The sequence below is a fragment of the Miscanthus floridulus genome, chromosome 17 (assembly GCF_019320115.1).
Source record: "Miscanthus floridulus cultivar M001 chromosome 17, ASM1932011v1, whole genome shotgun sequence".
NCBI lineage: Eukaryota > Viridiplantae > Streptophyta > Magnoliopsida > Poales > Poaceae > Miscanthus > Miscanthus floridulus.
Window position 1 is genome coordinate 12,640,403 of NC_089596.1, and position 18,741 is coordinate 12,659,143.

At 43.8% G+C, this 18,741-nt stretch overlaps 1 protein-coding gene across 1 annotated transcript; it reads left to right on the plus strand.

The window, feature by feature from the left end:
- Positions 1-16,570: 16,570 nt before the first annotated feature.
- LOC136517967 (uncharacterized) lies at positions 16,571-17,957 on the plus strand. Its single transcript, XM_066511623.1, has 2 exons — positions 16,571-16,640; positions 16,771-17,957. Exons 1-2 carry the CDS (start codon positions 16,637-16,639, stop codon positions 17,598-17,600), a joined length of 834 nt encoding a protein of 277 aa, XP_066367720.1. The 5' UTR covers positions 16,571-16,636; the 3' UTR covers positions 17,601-17,957.
- Positions 17,958-18,741: the final 784 nt, after the last annotated feature.

The following is an 18,741-nucleotide window of genomic DNA, read 5'->3' on the forward strand; positions in this document are numbered from 1 at the left end:
GCGAAACATGAACACTAAGTGCCTCTAGATGCAATCACTCAAGCAATGCACTTGGATCACTCCCAATCTCACTATGATGATGAATCAATGATGGAGATGAGTGGGAGGACTTTGGCTAGGCTCACAAGGTTGCTATGTCAATGAAAATGGCCAAAAATATGAGCCATAGCCGGCCATGGGGCTTAAATAGAAGCCCCCACAAAATAGAGCCGTTATACCCCTTCACTGGGCACACTGCGCTCTGATCGGACGCACCGGTCCAACTGACCGGACCCTAGACCCAGCATCCGGTCCACTAATGGATGCCACGAGTCACCAGCTTCAAATGTTGTTCATCAGTTTTCAATGGCTATGAAGTTGATCGAACGCTCCAGCAAAACTGACTGAATGCTGGAGTCTCAGCGTCCGATCGAGTACAGTAAGGGTCTAAAACTGGTTTTCCTCAATCGGACGCATCCAGTCCACCTCGACCGGACACATCCCAGCGTCCGGTGGTAAACCCTAGCCACTGTACCGCCAAGTCAGCGCGACCGGACGCAGGCAGTCAGCGTCCAGTGCTTTTGGATCCAGCGTTCGATCGCTTGACCGAAACACATGTCCTCTGCTGCCACTGACCGGACGCTCTGGTCCAACCGAGTCCAGCATCCGGTCACTCACAGTGACCTCCGTCTTTTCTGTCTAGGGTGCCGGTGGCATCGTCGGACTATCCGCACTCTACGGGCGGACACTCCGCCAGTGGAGTTTCTTACCCTTGCACCCAAACTTCACCACCCTTGATCAAATGTACCAACCACCAAGTGTATCACCTTGTGCACATGTGTTAGCGAATTTTCACAAATATTTTCAAAGGTGTTAGCACTCCACTAGATCCTAAATGCATATGCAATGAGTTAGAGCATCTAGTGGCACTTTGATAACCGCATTTCGATACGAGTTTCACCCCTCTTAATGTACGGCTATCAAACCTAAATGTGATCACACTCTCTAAGTGTCTTGATCACCAAAACAAAATAGCTCCTACAAAATATACCTTTGCCTTGAGCTTTTTGTTTTTCTCTTTCTTCTTTCCAAGTTGAAGCACTTGATCATCACCATGCCATCATCATCATCATGCTATGATCTTCATTTGCTTCACCACTTGGAGTATGCTACCTATCTCTTGATCACTTAATAAACTAGGTTAGCACTTAGGGTTTCATCAATTCACCAAAACCAAACTAGAGCTTTCAATCTCCCCCTTTTTGGTAATTGATGACAACCCTTATACAAAGATATGAATTAAAATTCAATTGAATCCATGTTGCTTGTCCAAGCATATTTACCATGTGTAAAAGAGTATGGACAAGTTTCATGAACCCCAAATGGTAGCAATTGCTCCCCCTACATATGTACTAAAAGTTTTGATTGTAGCTTGCACATATGCTTAGATAGGAAATATAGGAGACAATGTCTACCACATGATCCTAAGGTATAAAAGATGGACCTTTGAAGCGTGATACCAATCGGAGTGCACCATTATACCATCCTTAGCACTATGGTTAGTTTAATACCACTTGGAAAACATTTGGAAGTGAAATCACTAGATATCCTATGCATGCTAGTTTTCATTTCATCATTCAAACCGACAACTAGCATACACCTCACAAGCATGGATATTGAATTTTAAAACTTGTGCCATGCAAGCAAACATATGAAATGCACATTCGAATGCACCAAATAAGTTCATGAGCTTGCTCCCCCTACTTGTGTGCTTAAAATTTTAGTTGATCCCTTTCCTTTGTTCATTTCTCTCATATATCAAGATATCTTTATGTTTCTCTCCCTTTATGATATTTCTCCCCCTTTTTCACTATTTTAACTTCTATCTTTGTTTCTCTCCCCCTTTGTCATCAATGACACAAATGTTCTAAATATAGATAGTATTACTTGTAGGGTCGAGATTATCAATGTCAATCAATGGGGTGAGGATCATTTTCCCAAATTTGGTTCAAACTAGGATATATGCCAAAGATATTTAACTCGGTTTGATCCAAGGACAAGCTTCTTCACACCTCCAAATAAGGGTTATCTTGTACCATGTTGAGTTAAACATTTATAGCTCATTTTCTAGAATAAACACTAGGTTTACAAGCCCACAAACATGTCATATGCTATCACTAGATCATGTCAAGCATAGAAGCAATAGTGATACCATATAAACATCAAATTTATTTGATTTTCATGAATGAGCCTAATAAAATAGAACCACTTGAAAGGTCCTAATAAGATTGAAAATATGACTAGATGCACTAAACATGTCCTTAGCAAGGATGTATGCCATGCCAGTCAACTTTTACCTTGGGTTGCTCAAAGGAGAGGCATGTCATATGAGTGGGGGGTGCATCAACACATATTTGAGAAATCCAATATGTTCAACTCATTCCTTAGCTTGCAAAACCTTTTCTCATCCAATGGCTTGGTGAATATATCGGCAAGTTGATCTTCGATGCCTACACTCTCAATTCAAATGTCCCCTTTTTGTTGGTGACCTCTTATGAAATGGTGGCGGACATCAATGTGCTTCGTTCTTGTATGTTGAAGCGGATTATTGGTCAACTTGATTGCACTCTCATTGTCACATAGCAATGGCACTTTCTTGAACTTGATTCCAAAGTCACTCAAAGTGGCCTTCATCCAAAGTATTTGTGGACAACAACTACTGACGGAAATGTATTTGGCTTCGGCGGTTGATAATGCAACACTATTTTGCTTCTTTGATGACCATGAAACAAGTGATCTTCCCAACAATTGACATGTGCCCGAGGTGCTCTTCCTTTCAACCTTGCATCCCGCATAGTCCGAGTCGGAGTAACCAACTAGCTCAAACTTTGCTCCTTTTGGATACCACAAACCAACATTTGGTGTATGCTTCAAGTACCTCAATATCCTCTTTGTAGCCTTCAAATGACTTTCTCTTGGTGAGGCTTAAAATATTGCACACATGCATACACTAAACATGACATCTAGCCTTGACGCGGTCACATAGAGTAGGCTTCCAATCATGGACCGATACAACTTTTGATCCACCATATTTCTACTTGTATCACTATCCAAGTTGCCATTGGTTCCCATTGGTGTGCTAATGACTTTGCTATCAATCATGCCAAACTTCTTGATCATGTCCTTGATGTACTTGCCTTGACTCACAAAAGTACCATTCTTCAATTGCTTGATTTGAAGACCAAGGAAGTAACTCAATTCTCCAATCATGGACATCTCAAACTCATTAGCCATCATCTTCCCAAACTCATCACAAAATTCTTGATTTATTGATCTAAATATGATATCATCAACATAGATTTGCAACACAAACAAGTCTTTTCCAATCTTCTTGATGAAAAGAGTGGTGTCAACCTTGCCCATTGTGAACCCTTTAGAGAGTAGGAAATCTCTCAATCTCTCATACCATGCTCTAGGTGCTTGCTTCAAGCCATACAATGCTTTCTTTAACTTGTACATATGGTTGGGCTTCTTGTCATCTTCAAAACCAGGAGGTTGCTCAACATATACTTCTTCATTGATGTAGCCATTGAGAAATGCACTCTTAACATCCATTTGATAGAGCTTGATGTTGTGGGCACAAGCATAGGCTAACAAGATTCTTATTGTTTCTAATCTAGCAACCGAGGCATATATTTCTCCAAAGTCAAGACCTTCAACTTGTGTATATCCTTGTGCTACCAATCTTGCTTTGTTCCTTACAACTATCCCATCTTGATCTTGCTTGTTTCTAAAGACCCATTTGGTTCCAATCACATTGTGTCCCTTTGGTCTTTCTACCAATTCCCACACTTGATTTCTTGTAAAGTTATTCAATTCTTCATACATAGCATTCACCCAATCAACATCCTTCAAGGCTTCATCTATCTTCTTTGATTCAATGGATGACATAAATGAGAAGTGTTCACAAAATGATGGCAATCTTGATCTTGTTTGTACACCTCTTAAAATATCACCAATGATTGTATCCAAAGGATGATCTTTTACAATACTTGTTGGTTGGAGCAATAGAACTTGATTGCTTGCACTTGCTAGATCATTAGGTTGAGATGATGTACTAGCCACTTGATCTTGATCAATGTCATGAGAGTCACTTGCACTAGCTTGATTTGTATCATCTTGCACATTTGAGTTGGAGAGCACTTGCACTTGATCATCTTCATCATCAATCACTTGCCTAGGCCTCAATTCACCAATATCCATATTCCTCATGGCATTTGAAAGTTGAATGCCTCTAACATCTTCCAAGTTCTCATTCTCTACTTGTGAACCCTTGGTTTCATCAAATTCAACATCATGAACTTCCTCAAGAGTACCACTATCCAAATTCCATACTCTATATGCTTTGCTTGTAGTGGAATATCCAAGTAAGAATCATTCATCACATTTCTTATCAAACTTGCCCAATCTAGTGCCTTTCTTCAAGATATAGCATTTGCAACCAAAAACCCAAAAATATGCAATGTTGGGCTTTCTACCATTCAAGAGCTCATATGGTGTCTTCTCTTTCAATCAGTGACAATAGAGGCGGTTGCTACAATAGCAAGCCATGTTGATAGCTTTGGCCCAAAAGGATTGACTCGCATTGTACTCACTAAGCATAGACCTTGCCATATTAATAAGTGTTCTATTCTTCCTCTCAACAAGGCCATTTGATTGTGGGGTGTATTTGGTCGAGAATTGATGTCTAATTCCAAATTCATCGCATAACTCATCAATTCTAGTATTCTTGAACTCACTACCATTGTCACTTCTAACTCTCTTGATGGTTGTTTCAAACTCATTGTGAATGCCTTTGACAAATGATTTGAATGTTGCAAATACATCACTTTTGTCCACTAGAAAGAATACCCATGTGTATCTAGTATAGTCATCCACTATCACAAATCCATATTTGTTACCACCGATACTAGTGTATTGTGTTGGCCCAAACAAATCCATGTGCAATAACTCAAATGCTTTACTAGTACTCATCATGCTTTTCTTAGGATGGGTGTTTCCAACTTGTTTGCCGGCTTGACAAGAGCTACAAAGCTTATCCTTTTCAAACACAACATCTTTTAAGCCTTTAACTAAGTCATGCTTAATCAATCTATTCAATTGTTTCATTCCAACATGACCAAGCCTTCTATGCCATAACCAACCCATGCTAGACTTAATGAATAAGCATGTGGACAAGCTAGCTTCACTAGCATTGAAATCAACCAAGTATAGATTCTCATATCTAAAGCCTTTGAAGATCAAGTTAGAGCCATCTACACTTATGATCTCTACATCATCTACTCCAAATATGCATTTGAATTCAAGATCACATAATTGAGCCACAGATAGCAAGTTAAAATTCAAGCTCTCTACTAGCAACACATTGGATATGCTCAAGTCATTGGATATTGCAATCTTACCAAGCCCTTTGACTTTGCCTTTGCCATTGTCACCAAATGTGATACTATCATAACCATCATTGCCATTGGTGTTGATTGAGTTGAACATTCTTGCATCACCGGTCATGTGTTGAGTGCACCCACTATCAAGAACCCAATGCCTTCCTCTGGCTTTGTAATTGACCTACAAAAGAAGATCAATTCCTTTTAGGTACCCAAACTTGCTTGGGTCCTTGAAGGTTAGTAACCAAGCTCTTTGGCACCTAAATGGCTTTCTTCTTTGAGCCCATCCATGGTTTGCCAATGAACTTAGCCTTCACACTATTTGTACCCTTAACAAGCATATAGGAAGAATTAAGCTTAATGGAGGATACATTAGCATTTTTGCTTTTGTTGGTGCATTCATGCTCTCTATGACCAACTTGCTTGCAACTAGTGCAAAACTGACCATTGTTCTTCACAAAACTTGTCTTGTGAGGAGCAAAGGCCGCCTTGCCTTTCTTGGGGGTATAGCCCAATCCCTCTTTGTAGAGAGAGGCTCTTTGGCTACCCCAGCACATAAGTAAGCAGTCCTCACCACCATAAACCTTAGCTAAGGTGTGAGTGAGCTTAGTGACCTCCTTCTTGAGGTTCTCATTCTCAACCACTAGTGAGGCATCACAAGTGAGACCATCACTACTAGATGAGGTAGAAGTGGAAGTGCTACAAGAAGGGTTAGTAGTAGCAACAATGATAAGCATAGATAGTGATGTATCAATTAAATCACAAGTTACACCTACATCACACGTTTCAACATGCTTCCTTTTATCTTGTTCATTAAGCAAAGTGGAATGAGCTTTTTCAAGCTTTTTGTGAGCCTTGCCAAGCTTCTCATGGGCTACCTCTAGCTTCTCATGAGTTGCTTTGAGCTCATCAAGGGCTTGCTTAAGGGCTTTTACCTCCTTATTCAAGCTCTTGCATTCCTTTCTCTTAATGTCAAAGTGTTCTTTAGCATCCTCTAGCATGCCAAATAATTCGTCCTTAGTAGGTTCATCATCATCACTATCACCATCATTTTCATTTTCATGTTCATTATCATCAACATGTTCTTTATCACTTTCATCATCACAAGATTGTACCTTAGTGGCCTTAGCCATGAAGCATGATGAAGATTCAAAGAGAGAAGGCTTCTCATTGATGGCAATGCTTGCAAGAACCTTCTTCTTGGTGGTCTTGTGATCATCACTATCATCATCATCATCACTTGAGGAAGCATCACTATCCCAAGTGACTACATATGAACCACCCTTCTTCTTCTTGAAGGCCATCTTGTCCTTCTTCTCTTTCTTCTCTTTCTTGTCCTTCTTCTTGTTCTTCTTATTGTCATCATCATTGTCGCTATTGTATGGGCATTGAGCAACAAGATGATCTTTGCTTCCACACTTGAAGCACCTTCTTGACTCTTCTTTGTTCTTGGATGAAGACTTCTTTCTTCTAGCACGGTAGCCCTTCTTCACCATGAACTTGCCAAATCTCTTGACAAATAGAGCCATCTTCTCATCATCATCATCATCCCAAGATTCATCTTCTTCACTTAATGTTTCTTGCTTAGCTTTGCCCTTGGATGATGTGGCTTTGAATGCCACACTCTTCTTCTTCGCATCCTTCTTCTCATCTTTCTTCTCCTTCTTTTCTTTCTTCTCATCATCATCTCTATATGTATCATCGGTCATGATGTCTCCCAACACTTGGTTTGGTGTCATGGTGTCCAAACCACTTCTCACTAGAATGGTGACCAATGTACCAAATCTTGAAGGCAAGCATCTCAAGAACTTATGGGAGAAGTCCTTGTCCTTCACCTCTTCTCCAAGTGCTTTGAGATCATTGATAAGCACTTGAAGCCTATGGAACATCTCCGGCACATTTTCATCCTCCTTCATCTTAAAGCTTACAAACTTTTCTTTGAGGATGTATGCCTTTGCACCCTTCACAGCTTGAGTGCCCTCAAATGATTCTTCCAACTTCTTCCAAGCCTCATGAGCCATCTTAATATTCTTGATTTGCTCAAATGTTCTCTCATCAATTGCATCATGAATAACACTTAGAGCAATGTCATTGTTTTGGAGAAGTACTTCTTCGATCGCGGTGGGATTCTCCGGATCACCAATCTCAATTTTGGTTTCTACCACCTTCCACACCTTTCTATTGATTGACTTGATATGTGTGGTCATCTTTGACTTCCAATAAGGATAATTTGTGCCATCAAATTGGGGTGGCTTCTTGGTGTTGTTGATTTGAGCCATTTTAACACCGAAGGTTGTTATGCCTCAAATAACGGTGACCTCAGCTCCGATACCACTTGAAAGGTCCTAATGGCTAGAAGGGGGTGAATAGCCTAATAAAAATTTCTACAACAACACTTAACAAAATGGTTAGACAATTATGAGGCGAAGCAAGTGTTGCGCTAGCCTACTCAAAATACAAGCCACCTACCACAATTCTAGTTTAGATAGTGTCAATTCACACAAGAGCTGTAACACTACCTTATGTTAGTGTGCTCTCAAAGGCTAACTAAAGAGCCACACCAACCAAGCATGCAAGCTCTCACAACTAGCTACACTAAAGAGCCTGTCAACTAGTTTGCGATAAAGTAAAGAGAGTGATCAAGAGGGTTATACCGCCGTGTAGATGAAAGAACCAATCAATCATGAAGATAAATAACAATGAAGACCAATCACCTCAGAATCAATGATGAACACAATGATTTTTACTGAGGTTCACTTGCTTGCCGGCAAGCTAGTCCATGTTGTGGCGATTCACTCACTTGGAGGTTCACGCGCTAATTGGCTTCACACGCCAAACCCTCAATAGGGTGCCACACAACCAACATAAGATGAGAATCACACAAGCCACGAGCAATCCACTAGAGTACCTTTTGGCGCTCCGCCGGGGAAAGGTCAAGAACCCCTCACAATCACCACGATCGGAGCCGGAGACAATCACCACCTCCGCTCAACGATCCTCGCTGCTCCAAGCCATCTAGGTGGCGGCAACCACCAAGAGTAACAAGCAAAATCCACAGCGAAACACGAACACCAAGTGCCTCTAGATGCAATCACTCAAGCAATGCACTTGGATCACTCCCAATCTCACTATGATGATGAATCAATGATGGAGATGAGTGGGAGGACTTTGGCTAGGCTCACAAGGTTGCTATGTCAATGAAAATGGCCAAAAATATGAGCCACAGCTGGCCATGGGGCTTAAATAGAAGCCCCCACGAAATAGAGCCGTTATACCCCTTCACTAGGCACACTGCGCTTTGACCGGACGCACCGGTCCAACTGACCGGACCCTAGACCCAGTGTCCGGTCCACTAATGCATGCCACGTGTCACCAGCTTCAAACGTTGTTCGTCAGTTTTCAATGGCTATGAAGCTGACCGGACGCTCCGGCAAAACTGACCGAACGCTGGAGCCTCAGCGTCCGATCGAGTACAATAAGGGTCTAAAACTAGTTTTCCTCGATCGGACGCATCTGGTCCACCTCGACCGGGCATAGCTCAGTGTCCGGTGGTAAACCCTAGCCACTGTACCACCAAGTCAGCGCGACCGGACGCAGGCAGTCAGCGTCTGGTGCTTTTGGATCCAGTGTCCGGTCGCTTGACCGAAACGCATGTCCTCTACTGCCACTGACCGGACGCTCTAGTCCAACCGAGTCCAGTGTCCGGTCACTCATAGTGACCTTCGTCTTTTCTGTCTAGGGCGCCGGTGGCACCGTCGGACTGTCCGCACTCTATGGGCGGACACTCCACCGGTGGAGTTTCTTACCCTTGCACCCAAACTTCACCACCCTTGATCAAATGTACCAACCACCAAGTGTATCACCTTGTGCACATGTGTTAGCGAATTTTCACAAATATTTTCAAGGGTGTTAGCACTCCACTAGATCCTAAATGCATATGCAATGAGTTAGAGCATCTAGTGGCACTTTGACAATCGCATTTCGATACGAGTTTCACCCCTCCTAATAGTACGGCTATCAAACCTAAATGTGATCACACTCTCTAAGTGTCTTGATCACCAAAACAAAATAGCTCCTACAAAATATACCTTTTCCTTGAGCTTTTTGTTTTTCTCTTTCTTCTTTCTAAGTCGAAGCACTTGATCATCACCATGCCATCATCATCATCATGCTATGATCTTCATTTGCTTCACCACTTGGAGTGTGCTACCTATCTCATGATCACTTGATAAACTAGGTTAGCACTTAGGGTTTCATCAATTCACCAAAACCAAACTAGAGCTTTCAACGTCGTTGTTCGGTAGCTCCTCCAGCGATGCGCGGTCGGGATCTGTCGGGCCAGTGTACATCCACATCGGCTACGCCCTTTCTGCCAATGAGGCGACCCAACGATGGAACAAGGTGTGTAACACCCACACCCCATCAAGGCCTTGCCACATTAACTTCAGGAGCTCCACCCCGATAATCTCTAGCTTCTTGTTCTACCGGCTGGCGGGGCCCCACGACCAGCTCTCCTGCCTCTCCAACCTCCTACTAGTGAAAGGCGGGAATGGTGCCTCCACTGGGTTCCTAATGTAGAACCATTCCTCATGCCACCCCCGGTTGGAATCACAGGGGGTGTATGCGGGGTATGAGCCCGACGCACTTGGTTTCTTCTACAGTGCGAAGCCTCCCACCAGCATGATCCTAAGTGGCTTCCCCTCCGACAAAGCTCACCCAGAGAACATCTGCTGGAAGAAGTCCACATGCGGCTCCATCCCGAGGAAGGCCTTGCACACGATGATGAATCCGGCGATGTGCAACACCCTAATCGGATTGAGGTGCTGCAGCTCCAAGCCCCACTCATAAAGGAGCCCGCACAATATCCAGTACACCACTTCCTTCGGCGGAAGCCGCCCCTTCTCAGCGAAGGCGGCCAGCACCACCTCGGATGGCCTCTAGCTCGACATTACGCTCCGGATTCATGAATAGATATGTGAGTTCTCCCCCTCACTTACCTTCTCTCTCACTAAGGAACCGCCATGGCACACAAGCACTCTTGGCGAGAAGGAAGAAGGAAGAAAGGCAGCAGATAGGGAATAGGCGAGCTCTCCCTTCCCCTATTTAAGGAGAAGGCGTAGCAGTTGGGGAAAGGCGAGGGATTAGGGCAAAAAACCCTCTCTCTTCCCCCATTCAATGTGGATGGGATACGGCGGGACATGCCCTGACTGATGGCATGTGCCCCACCCGATGAGACGGCGCCTGGTTAAACGGGACGTGGCCTAGGTATGGTCCACCACAACCGCACGTCGGGCGTGGGAAACAAGATGCAACCACCCCTAGGCGGCCCTCCACCTTCCCAAGCGAGACTGGGAAAGGCCCAACTACGGGATCTCCGCCCAGGAGAGACCAACGGGCTTCCTAAGTCAATCGGACAGCACAGGCAAATGTCGAGAGATAGGTGAGGAGCCAAGGGACACCCCATGTGGGCCATGCCAACTCCGTCACAAACGATGAGCGCGGATCCTGATCGGACATATCCGATAGGAGCTCCTCAAACCCTGTCACTCGAGTCATCAAGGTAACATTACCAAACCCCACTATTTCTTTATATGATCATTCATTCATCTGCTGTCATTCATACATTCATACACGCATTCACACATTCATTCATACAAATCATTCATTCGTCCCATACATTCAAAGCATCGCATATGCAGTTAAATGCATCACAACGCTCCGTGTTGCGTCACAAAGCGGCAGTTGCCTCATTCAACATGATCAACGATCGACCGGGGTTCGAAGGCCTACCCACAAAGGGCTCAAGGCCGCCCCGCGTCAAATAGAGCTAGGGGAGAAAACGCAGATGAGCCCCGAGCGGCCCTTGCCCAGTCTGCTCCAGAGCAAACAGGGTCATCTCAACCTTCTCATTTAATCCTAACCTCGAGCCATGCCCATAGAATCTCCATCGAGGGGAGGCCAGCGGGCCACCCGGGTTGGTCTCCGGAACAACCCAGGCATCTACCGGGACGTGGGTTAACGAGCAGTGAAATCCCACATGAGGGCTATGCCAACCCCGTCACGAACGATGGACCTGGATTTCACTCAAACGTGCCCGTTAACAAGCTCACTGAGCACGTCACTCGAGCCATCGAGGCAAGCGATGTTAGCTCAGCCCCTCTGGTTGCGAAAACCCACGGACGGGGTAACGCACGAAAACTGAAAACCGACCCCTACTGAGCCCAACAGGGATTAGGGGCTTGGGACGCCCAACACCTCGACTTGACCTCGGTTGCGCCTAGATTCGTGACTCCAACTCGCTCGATCCCTCGGTGCGCCGACGCCTAGATTCGGGCCTCCGACCCGCTCGATCCCTCGGCGCACCCGACGTCTGGATCCGCGACTCCAACTTGCCTGATCCCTCGGCGCGCCCGGCACTGGAATCCGTGACTCCGACTTGCTCGATCCCTCGACGCACTCGACGTCTAGATCTGTGACTCCGTCTCGCCCGATCCCTCATTGCGCCCAACGCCTAGATCCATGACTACGACTTGCTCAATCCCTCGTTGCGCCCAGCACCTGGATCCGCGACTCTGATTCGCTCGATCCCTCGGCACGTTAAACGCCTGGGTCCGCGAGTCCGTCTTGCCCGATCCCTCAGCACGTTCAAAACGCCTCGTTACGGCCGACGCTTGGGTCCGCGACTCCGACTTGCCCGATCCATCATTGCGCCTAGCGCCTGGATCCACGATTCTGACTCGCCTGATCCCTCGACACGTCCGACGCCTGGGTCCGTGACGATCCCTTGGCGCACCCGATGCCTTGGTTGGCAACTCCATCAAGCCCAGTCGCTCGGCCACGACCAAACGCCTAGGACCACGCTCCTAGAAACGATGGGTCAGAAACTAGAAAGAGGAGGCAATGCCCACCAAGGTGCACACACTCACGCCCACTGACAAAACCCCCCACGGGATTCTGCCCGAATCGCACGGGGGCTCGGGGGCTACACCAACGGGTGCGCTCTTGCACACCTGCTGTCGAAAGAAAAAATTGCCCCGCTGGCAAACATGAAAAACCCCTAAATGATTCTACCCGAATCGTCCGGGGGCTACACCCGTGGGTGCGCTCGCGCGCACCCGCTTTCAAGACAAAAATCTCCCAGACGATTCTACCAGAATCACTCAGGTGCTAGTGATGAAGTGGATGGGGGACTACTCGACGGACAGATGAAGCCTTCCATGGCAGCCAAGAATGCCTAGGACAGTATCTTCGTCGACCAGCTTAACCCCTCGCATTCTGAGGCAATGCGACAGCTCTTCCCTGACTCACAAGGAGAGTGGGCGAGGCGCCGCGTAAGCAAGCACGTCTGATCGCCGATGCTTGCTAGGTAGCATTACTAGCGAGTAATAGCCTATGATCTCCTTCTGCTAGGGAGGACAGAGCCAATTGTATAACACCAACCCTTAGTGTGCCATGTTCGTGGTGCGTTGTTGTAACTTTCACTACTTATCGATCTTAATACAAACGTACGCAAACATTTTGCGTATTCGAGAAAAAAAATGAAAATGATGAATGTGTGGAAAGATCCCTGCTCAGTAAAACCCATCGACTCTTAACTTTTTCCAAGTAAAATACGACTTACCTTTTAGTGCTGTATCTTTTAAAATTTCTGTTTGATAGCCATAGGCATAGGCCACTTGATATTTGTTGTACGTTTAACTTTAACGTTGTCTCCGTCACCGTGACTCAATCACAAGATCTCACTTAGCCGGAGGTCACCGATCGAAGTGGTGGTGGCTTTTGGACCGGAATGATGCATGTGGTTTGTTTTCACGGTGGCTATTCCGAATCCGAGCTCGAGGTGGTTCTTACGTTTCCCAGGCCAGGCCTCTTGATGCTCTATTCGTATTCGGCCATCGTCGTCGAGATTATATATATATATATTCTAGTCTATCCATCCATAGCGAGGTGTGGAATCTTTACACTTGTCTAAGGCTGTGAGGCTCCGTCCATTGCACGCAAATTACAATATTGTTTTCTAGGGCACAGCTTGACATGACACAATCACATAAATTGCACTTTGATCATTTATTTATTTTATATATTATATTGTTTGTGTTTATAAGCTTATGATAGTTGGATAGTCCATTTAATCATAAATCTAACGATATAAGGCTTGTATAATAGTTCAAATTATTAGCCAAAATATTAGTCAAATATTTTAAAATTTGAATCTGGATACGTGTGCGCCTTATAAAAGAATACATAGGTAATACAAACCACAAGCTAATATATAGGTGCAGTGAAGTAAGATGTACAATTTGTTGCTATGTAGTACTCATACCAATAATTAGCTAACTATTTTGTTACATTTAATTAACCTTGGTCTAACTTTAAATCAAATACTCCCTTCGTACTAAAAAAATGAAGTCGTTTTCGACAAGACTTGGGTCAAACATTGGGAATATAAATCATGAATAACTTTTAAGTTGTTGCGTTTGAAAATGTGAAAACCATAAAAATATACATATATCACTTTTTGATAAATATTTTAATAAAAAAAAGAAGTCAAAGTTATACTTTGGAGACCGTGTCGCTGTCCAAAACCACTTTATTTTTCAGTATGGAGGAAGTAATTTTCAAGACCCATAATAAATGCTAGTGTAATAAAAGATAAATCCTATATAGAAAATTAATTCAACTTAAATAGATAGCTATTGTGTGCACCTATTGAGAGTTTAAGAAAAGTGAAAGATGAGCCGAACGCCGGTACATGTAAGCCACACCATGAACGGGCTCTGGTGAGTAGGGCATGACATGAGTACGTGGTGTGGTGGCAACAATGATTTTGCAGCTTGGCCGAAGAAAGAATTGTCACTCTTTTATTTTTTTAGATTCCTAATACTATATATTAGCTTCACAAAAGCATTATTAGGTAATAATGAGTCGTCAAGAGATAAATTATATATTCTCCACCCAAAGAACTATGTATCTAGAAAAACTTAAATGACATATGATTTGAAACCTCTGTTTCTAGCTTGCACGTGTCCCAAGCATTCACCACTATCGGCCACGCTAATTAGTGAATGTTCATTGGTACCGAACCTGGCGAACAAATTTTGGACACACCGCTCCTTCCTTTTTTGGAAAAAAAATAATCCCACCTCTTTTCCATATTTATTAGTTGGTTGTTGGGCGTTTCTAATCCTCTTTTTGCGTGCTCGGCTGCGTACGCGCGGATCAACAAATCAACAATCTGGCATGCCAGCAACTTTCTTTTTTTTGGGAAAAATATTTCCGCAACTTTCTTTTTGAAAGTTACAAAGTTATACTCACAACTTTTAACTTATGCAACAAAAATGAACGTATAACTTATGCATATAACTTTACACATGACTTCAACGTATCCTTAACTTGATAAACTTATGCACATAACTTATACATATAACCTACTACGTACAAAGTTATACGTAGCACTTTTATGCATAACTTTTTGTATAACTTAGATATCAACATAATTTCTTACCAAAGCTAAAAAAATATACACAAAACATTTATGTATAACTTGTTTGTATAACTTAGATATATAACTTGATGAATGACTTAAATATAAAATTGAACATATAAGCTATATTCAAGAACTTAGATGTATAAATTAATATCATAACATATCAGTAGAAATATGAAAACTATGTATGAAAATAACTAAGTAGTATTACTTATAAATATATAACAAACAAGAGAAAAAATGGTAAAAAAGAAAAAAGAAAGAAAAAGAAACGTCCATGCAGGTGTAGTCATGCCACCGAACAAATCCGACAAGCAAAAAGTTATTCAATAAGTTATAAGTTACGCTTCTTCTATATTTCTGGTGCCTGAATTTTAAGCTTATTTCAGGCAACACTCTTTTACTACTAATTAGTACAGGTAAATCATCACTTTTTGATTTGTTATTTGTCTTTGTATCATAACATATCAAATTTTTGTCCTTGTCTGACTATAGAAATAATTATAAATTGTTAGATTTTTTTTTTGCCAACACATATAAGATTTTATCAGATTTGTGGTTTTGTCTAATGGTTTTTTAATTCTCGGAACCAAAAATTGCAGATCGTGTCTGTAGAAATTACAACGAACTAAAACTATAATTTTGGTATAAAATATATGCAATAACCATCGCATGAAAGAAAACTAAAATTTGGGCACATGAAATTTAGCAAATCCCTATAAGTTATACATAAGTTAATACACACAAATTGTTACTAGAAACAATTCTTAGAAACATATGTAATTGGGGTCTAGTTTTATTCGCCTCATCGTGTAGAACACATCGGTGTAGACGAAATTGAAAATGGATTCAGAAATTATAGCAATTTAAAGTAAATGTTTCGGTTTTTTTGCCATGTCAGTGGTGACGTCAGGGGTGAGCAGGGGGAGTGGGCGCATGTAGATCGGCGCGCAAAAACAAACAAGGGACCCACACTATATATGTCGGACACTCGGACAACCAATCGTTCGCTGAGTTGGTTATGAGTGTAGGAACGCCACGTTGGAATTGGGTATTAGCTTCACAAAAGCTTTATTAGATAATACTCCCTCCGGTCCTATTTACCTGGCGCGCAAGCGTTTTTCATTCTGGCCGTAATAGGAGGCGGGCTGGAATATCAATGAGCCTGGTCATTACTCTCGCCGGATGCATGCTGCATGCATGCATGAGCTAGAACTATGAAGCGGCGTTGCATGCACTAGTACTGATTATTTTATTTGTTCTTTGCGGCTGGGATGAGCGGATGACTTCGCCGCCGGTGGGTGGCTGCTAATCACAGTGCAGCTAATCGCACACAGTTAATATGAAGCACGTACTTCCGTAATCGTCTTGGTATCTGAAATAAGGCTTTGCACGTCAGATATATAGGACCGGAGAGGGAGTAATTAATGAGTCAAAAGGTAAATTATATGGTTATCCTCCACCCAAAGAAGAAAAAAAAAAGCTTATCCTCCACTCCACCCAAATTAAACAAAGAACCGAATGTGTGGTTAATGATGACCAGCCCGGCGAGTCACTGCATACGAGGTCCACAAGTCAGTTTGGTTGTACGGATCCGTTGCCGGCCTCCTCTCGCCTATATATATGGCTAGCTACTCCGTCCTCCATGCACACCACAGCATCATCCCCAAGACCAGGACATACCGGTCGGCTAGCTTCAGTAGCTTCATCTAGCTTCTTCGCCGAGATGGGTAAGTCCCTTAACCATCTCCCATGAATCAATTAATTAATTATTCGTTGTAGAACGTAGCTTAATTAATAAGTTTTCTAAGATCTCTCTATATTAGCGTCAACAGCAACTGTTTTTTGTCGTCTAATTAGGGATGCAATGGGAGCCCAAGTTTAATTTTGGGGATATTGGTCAACAACATATGAACAACGGTAACACCTTCAACGTGGGTGGTAATCGCGAGTACAAGCGGCAGCAAGCGGCGGGGCAGGGGCACTATGGTGGTGGTGGAGGAGGAGGAGGATATGGATACACATACGGATACGGATACGGTCCTCCATCATATCCTCCTCAAAAGCCATCGGCATATGGTGGTGGTGGTGGCGGCGGGTGGCGTGATAGTGGGGCATACGATGAATACCCTGCTCGTCCCCCTCCCCCTCCTCGTCGTCGTCACGTGGATTGGGGCGATGGGGCACACGATCCCCCGCCGTCAATGGACAAGAAGCCAGAGAGCAAGCCTCCAAGTCCGGGCCAGGAACCACCACCTCCAGATGCAAATAAAGCGGCGGAGGACATGCCGAAAGCGAGTCCCAAGCGTGAGGGCGACAAGCCTCCTCCATCTGTTGTCAACCCTCCTCAAACACAGCCGCCATATGCGTATGGTCACCCTCACCCGGGTTGGGGTAGTGAGGGTGCCTACTATGGTGGTGGTGGCGGCGGCGGCTATTATCCTCCTACACATGGTCATCATGGGGGCGGCTATGGCGAGGCGCACATGGGGTGGCCAGTGCCAGCACCTTCCCCCAGTGCTTATGCTACTTATGGAGCATACCACAAGCATCACGGCGGATATGGTGACGGCAGCTATGGCGTATATGGTGGCGGCGGCTATGGCGGTGGTGGTTACGGCCATGACAAGTACACGCACGGACACCAGGGCAAGTTTAAGCAGTACGCTCGCCACCAGGGCAAATACTAACAAGCATATATATGTAGCATGATGATGGGTGAGGTAGCAGAAGTTTCGGTGCCGGCCGGGCCAGGGACCCAGTCACGGCATGATATGTCAGAGCTCACCACAGTGCGTACGTACGTACACACCCTGATGCAGGGATGCCCTAATACGTACTTAGCAGGGGTGATGGTTCTTCAAGTCCTACCTCTATCGTGCCATATGATGTTTTTACTTTGTTTTCTAGAATATGCAGCAGCAGGACTCTGCATGCCTGCGTATGTATGTGAACCAATCAGCGGTTTGCTTGTAAGACCCATGCATCACGTGCATGGTTTGCTAAATAAGCACGGAGACTGAAAACCATACTGTGTGTTGATGCTATCCACTGAATCGTCTCAAGTTTTTTTTTTTTGAGAATTACACAGTACAACGTTGATGCACAAAACACGCACGCACACTCACCCCTACGAACACACGTACGTAAAGCCTACCTCTATGAGCACCTCCGAAGGACTGAGCCGGCAGATCTCAAGATTCACGAAGTCAATAGCAGGTTGATGCAGACTTGGCACTGTCGACTCGTCGAGTGCTTACTTCATATTTTCACATTAGACCATCAATTTTAAGAAATACATGTAGTTTCACAACATATAATTCATATATTATGAAAGCATTTGCCGTAGCGAATCTAACTAAAAATATCAACTATATGTCATTAACACGTATAATTTTATAAATCTAATGGTCTAAGCAAGTACAAATATTTAATTTAAGACAAAGTTAATACGACAAAAAGAACGGAGTTACGGAGGGAGTAATATTACTAGGTTTACACTGCTCTAAGTCAAGGTCAAGCATATAATCACAAAAAAACCGCGTCATCGCTGTCCTAAATTCTAATAATTGCTGCTGGATTCTCATATTCTTGTCCAGCGGAAGAGGAGAGGAGAAGCGGAGATATTGTTTCACTGTGCTGAGATTTGTGTTCTACATTTTTGTTCACCGACCTTATCTTTACTGGTATCTAATGCCGGTACCATAATATAAGCACCAGATAAAAAAAAATGCAATGATTAGCTCCACCAGTGAGAATCGGAGCAAACCAAACAGGGCAGATAGCAACCTCAGGGATTACTGTCACTGCCACACATGCACATAGAGTATC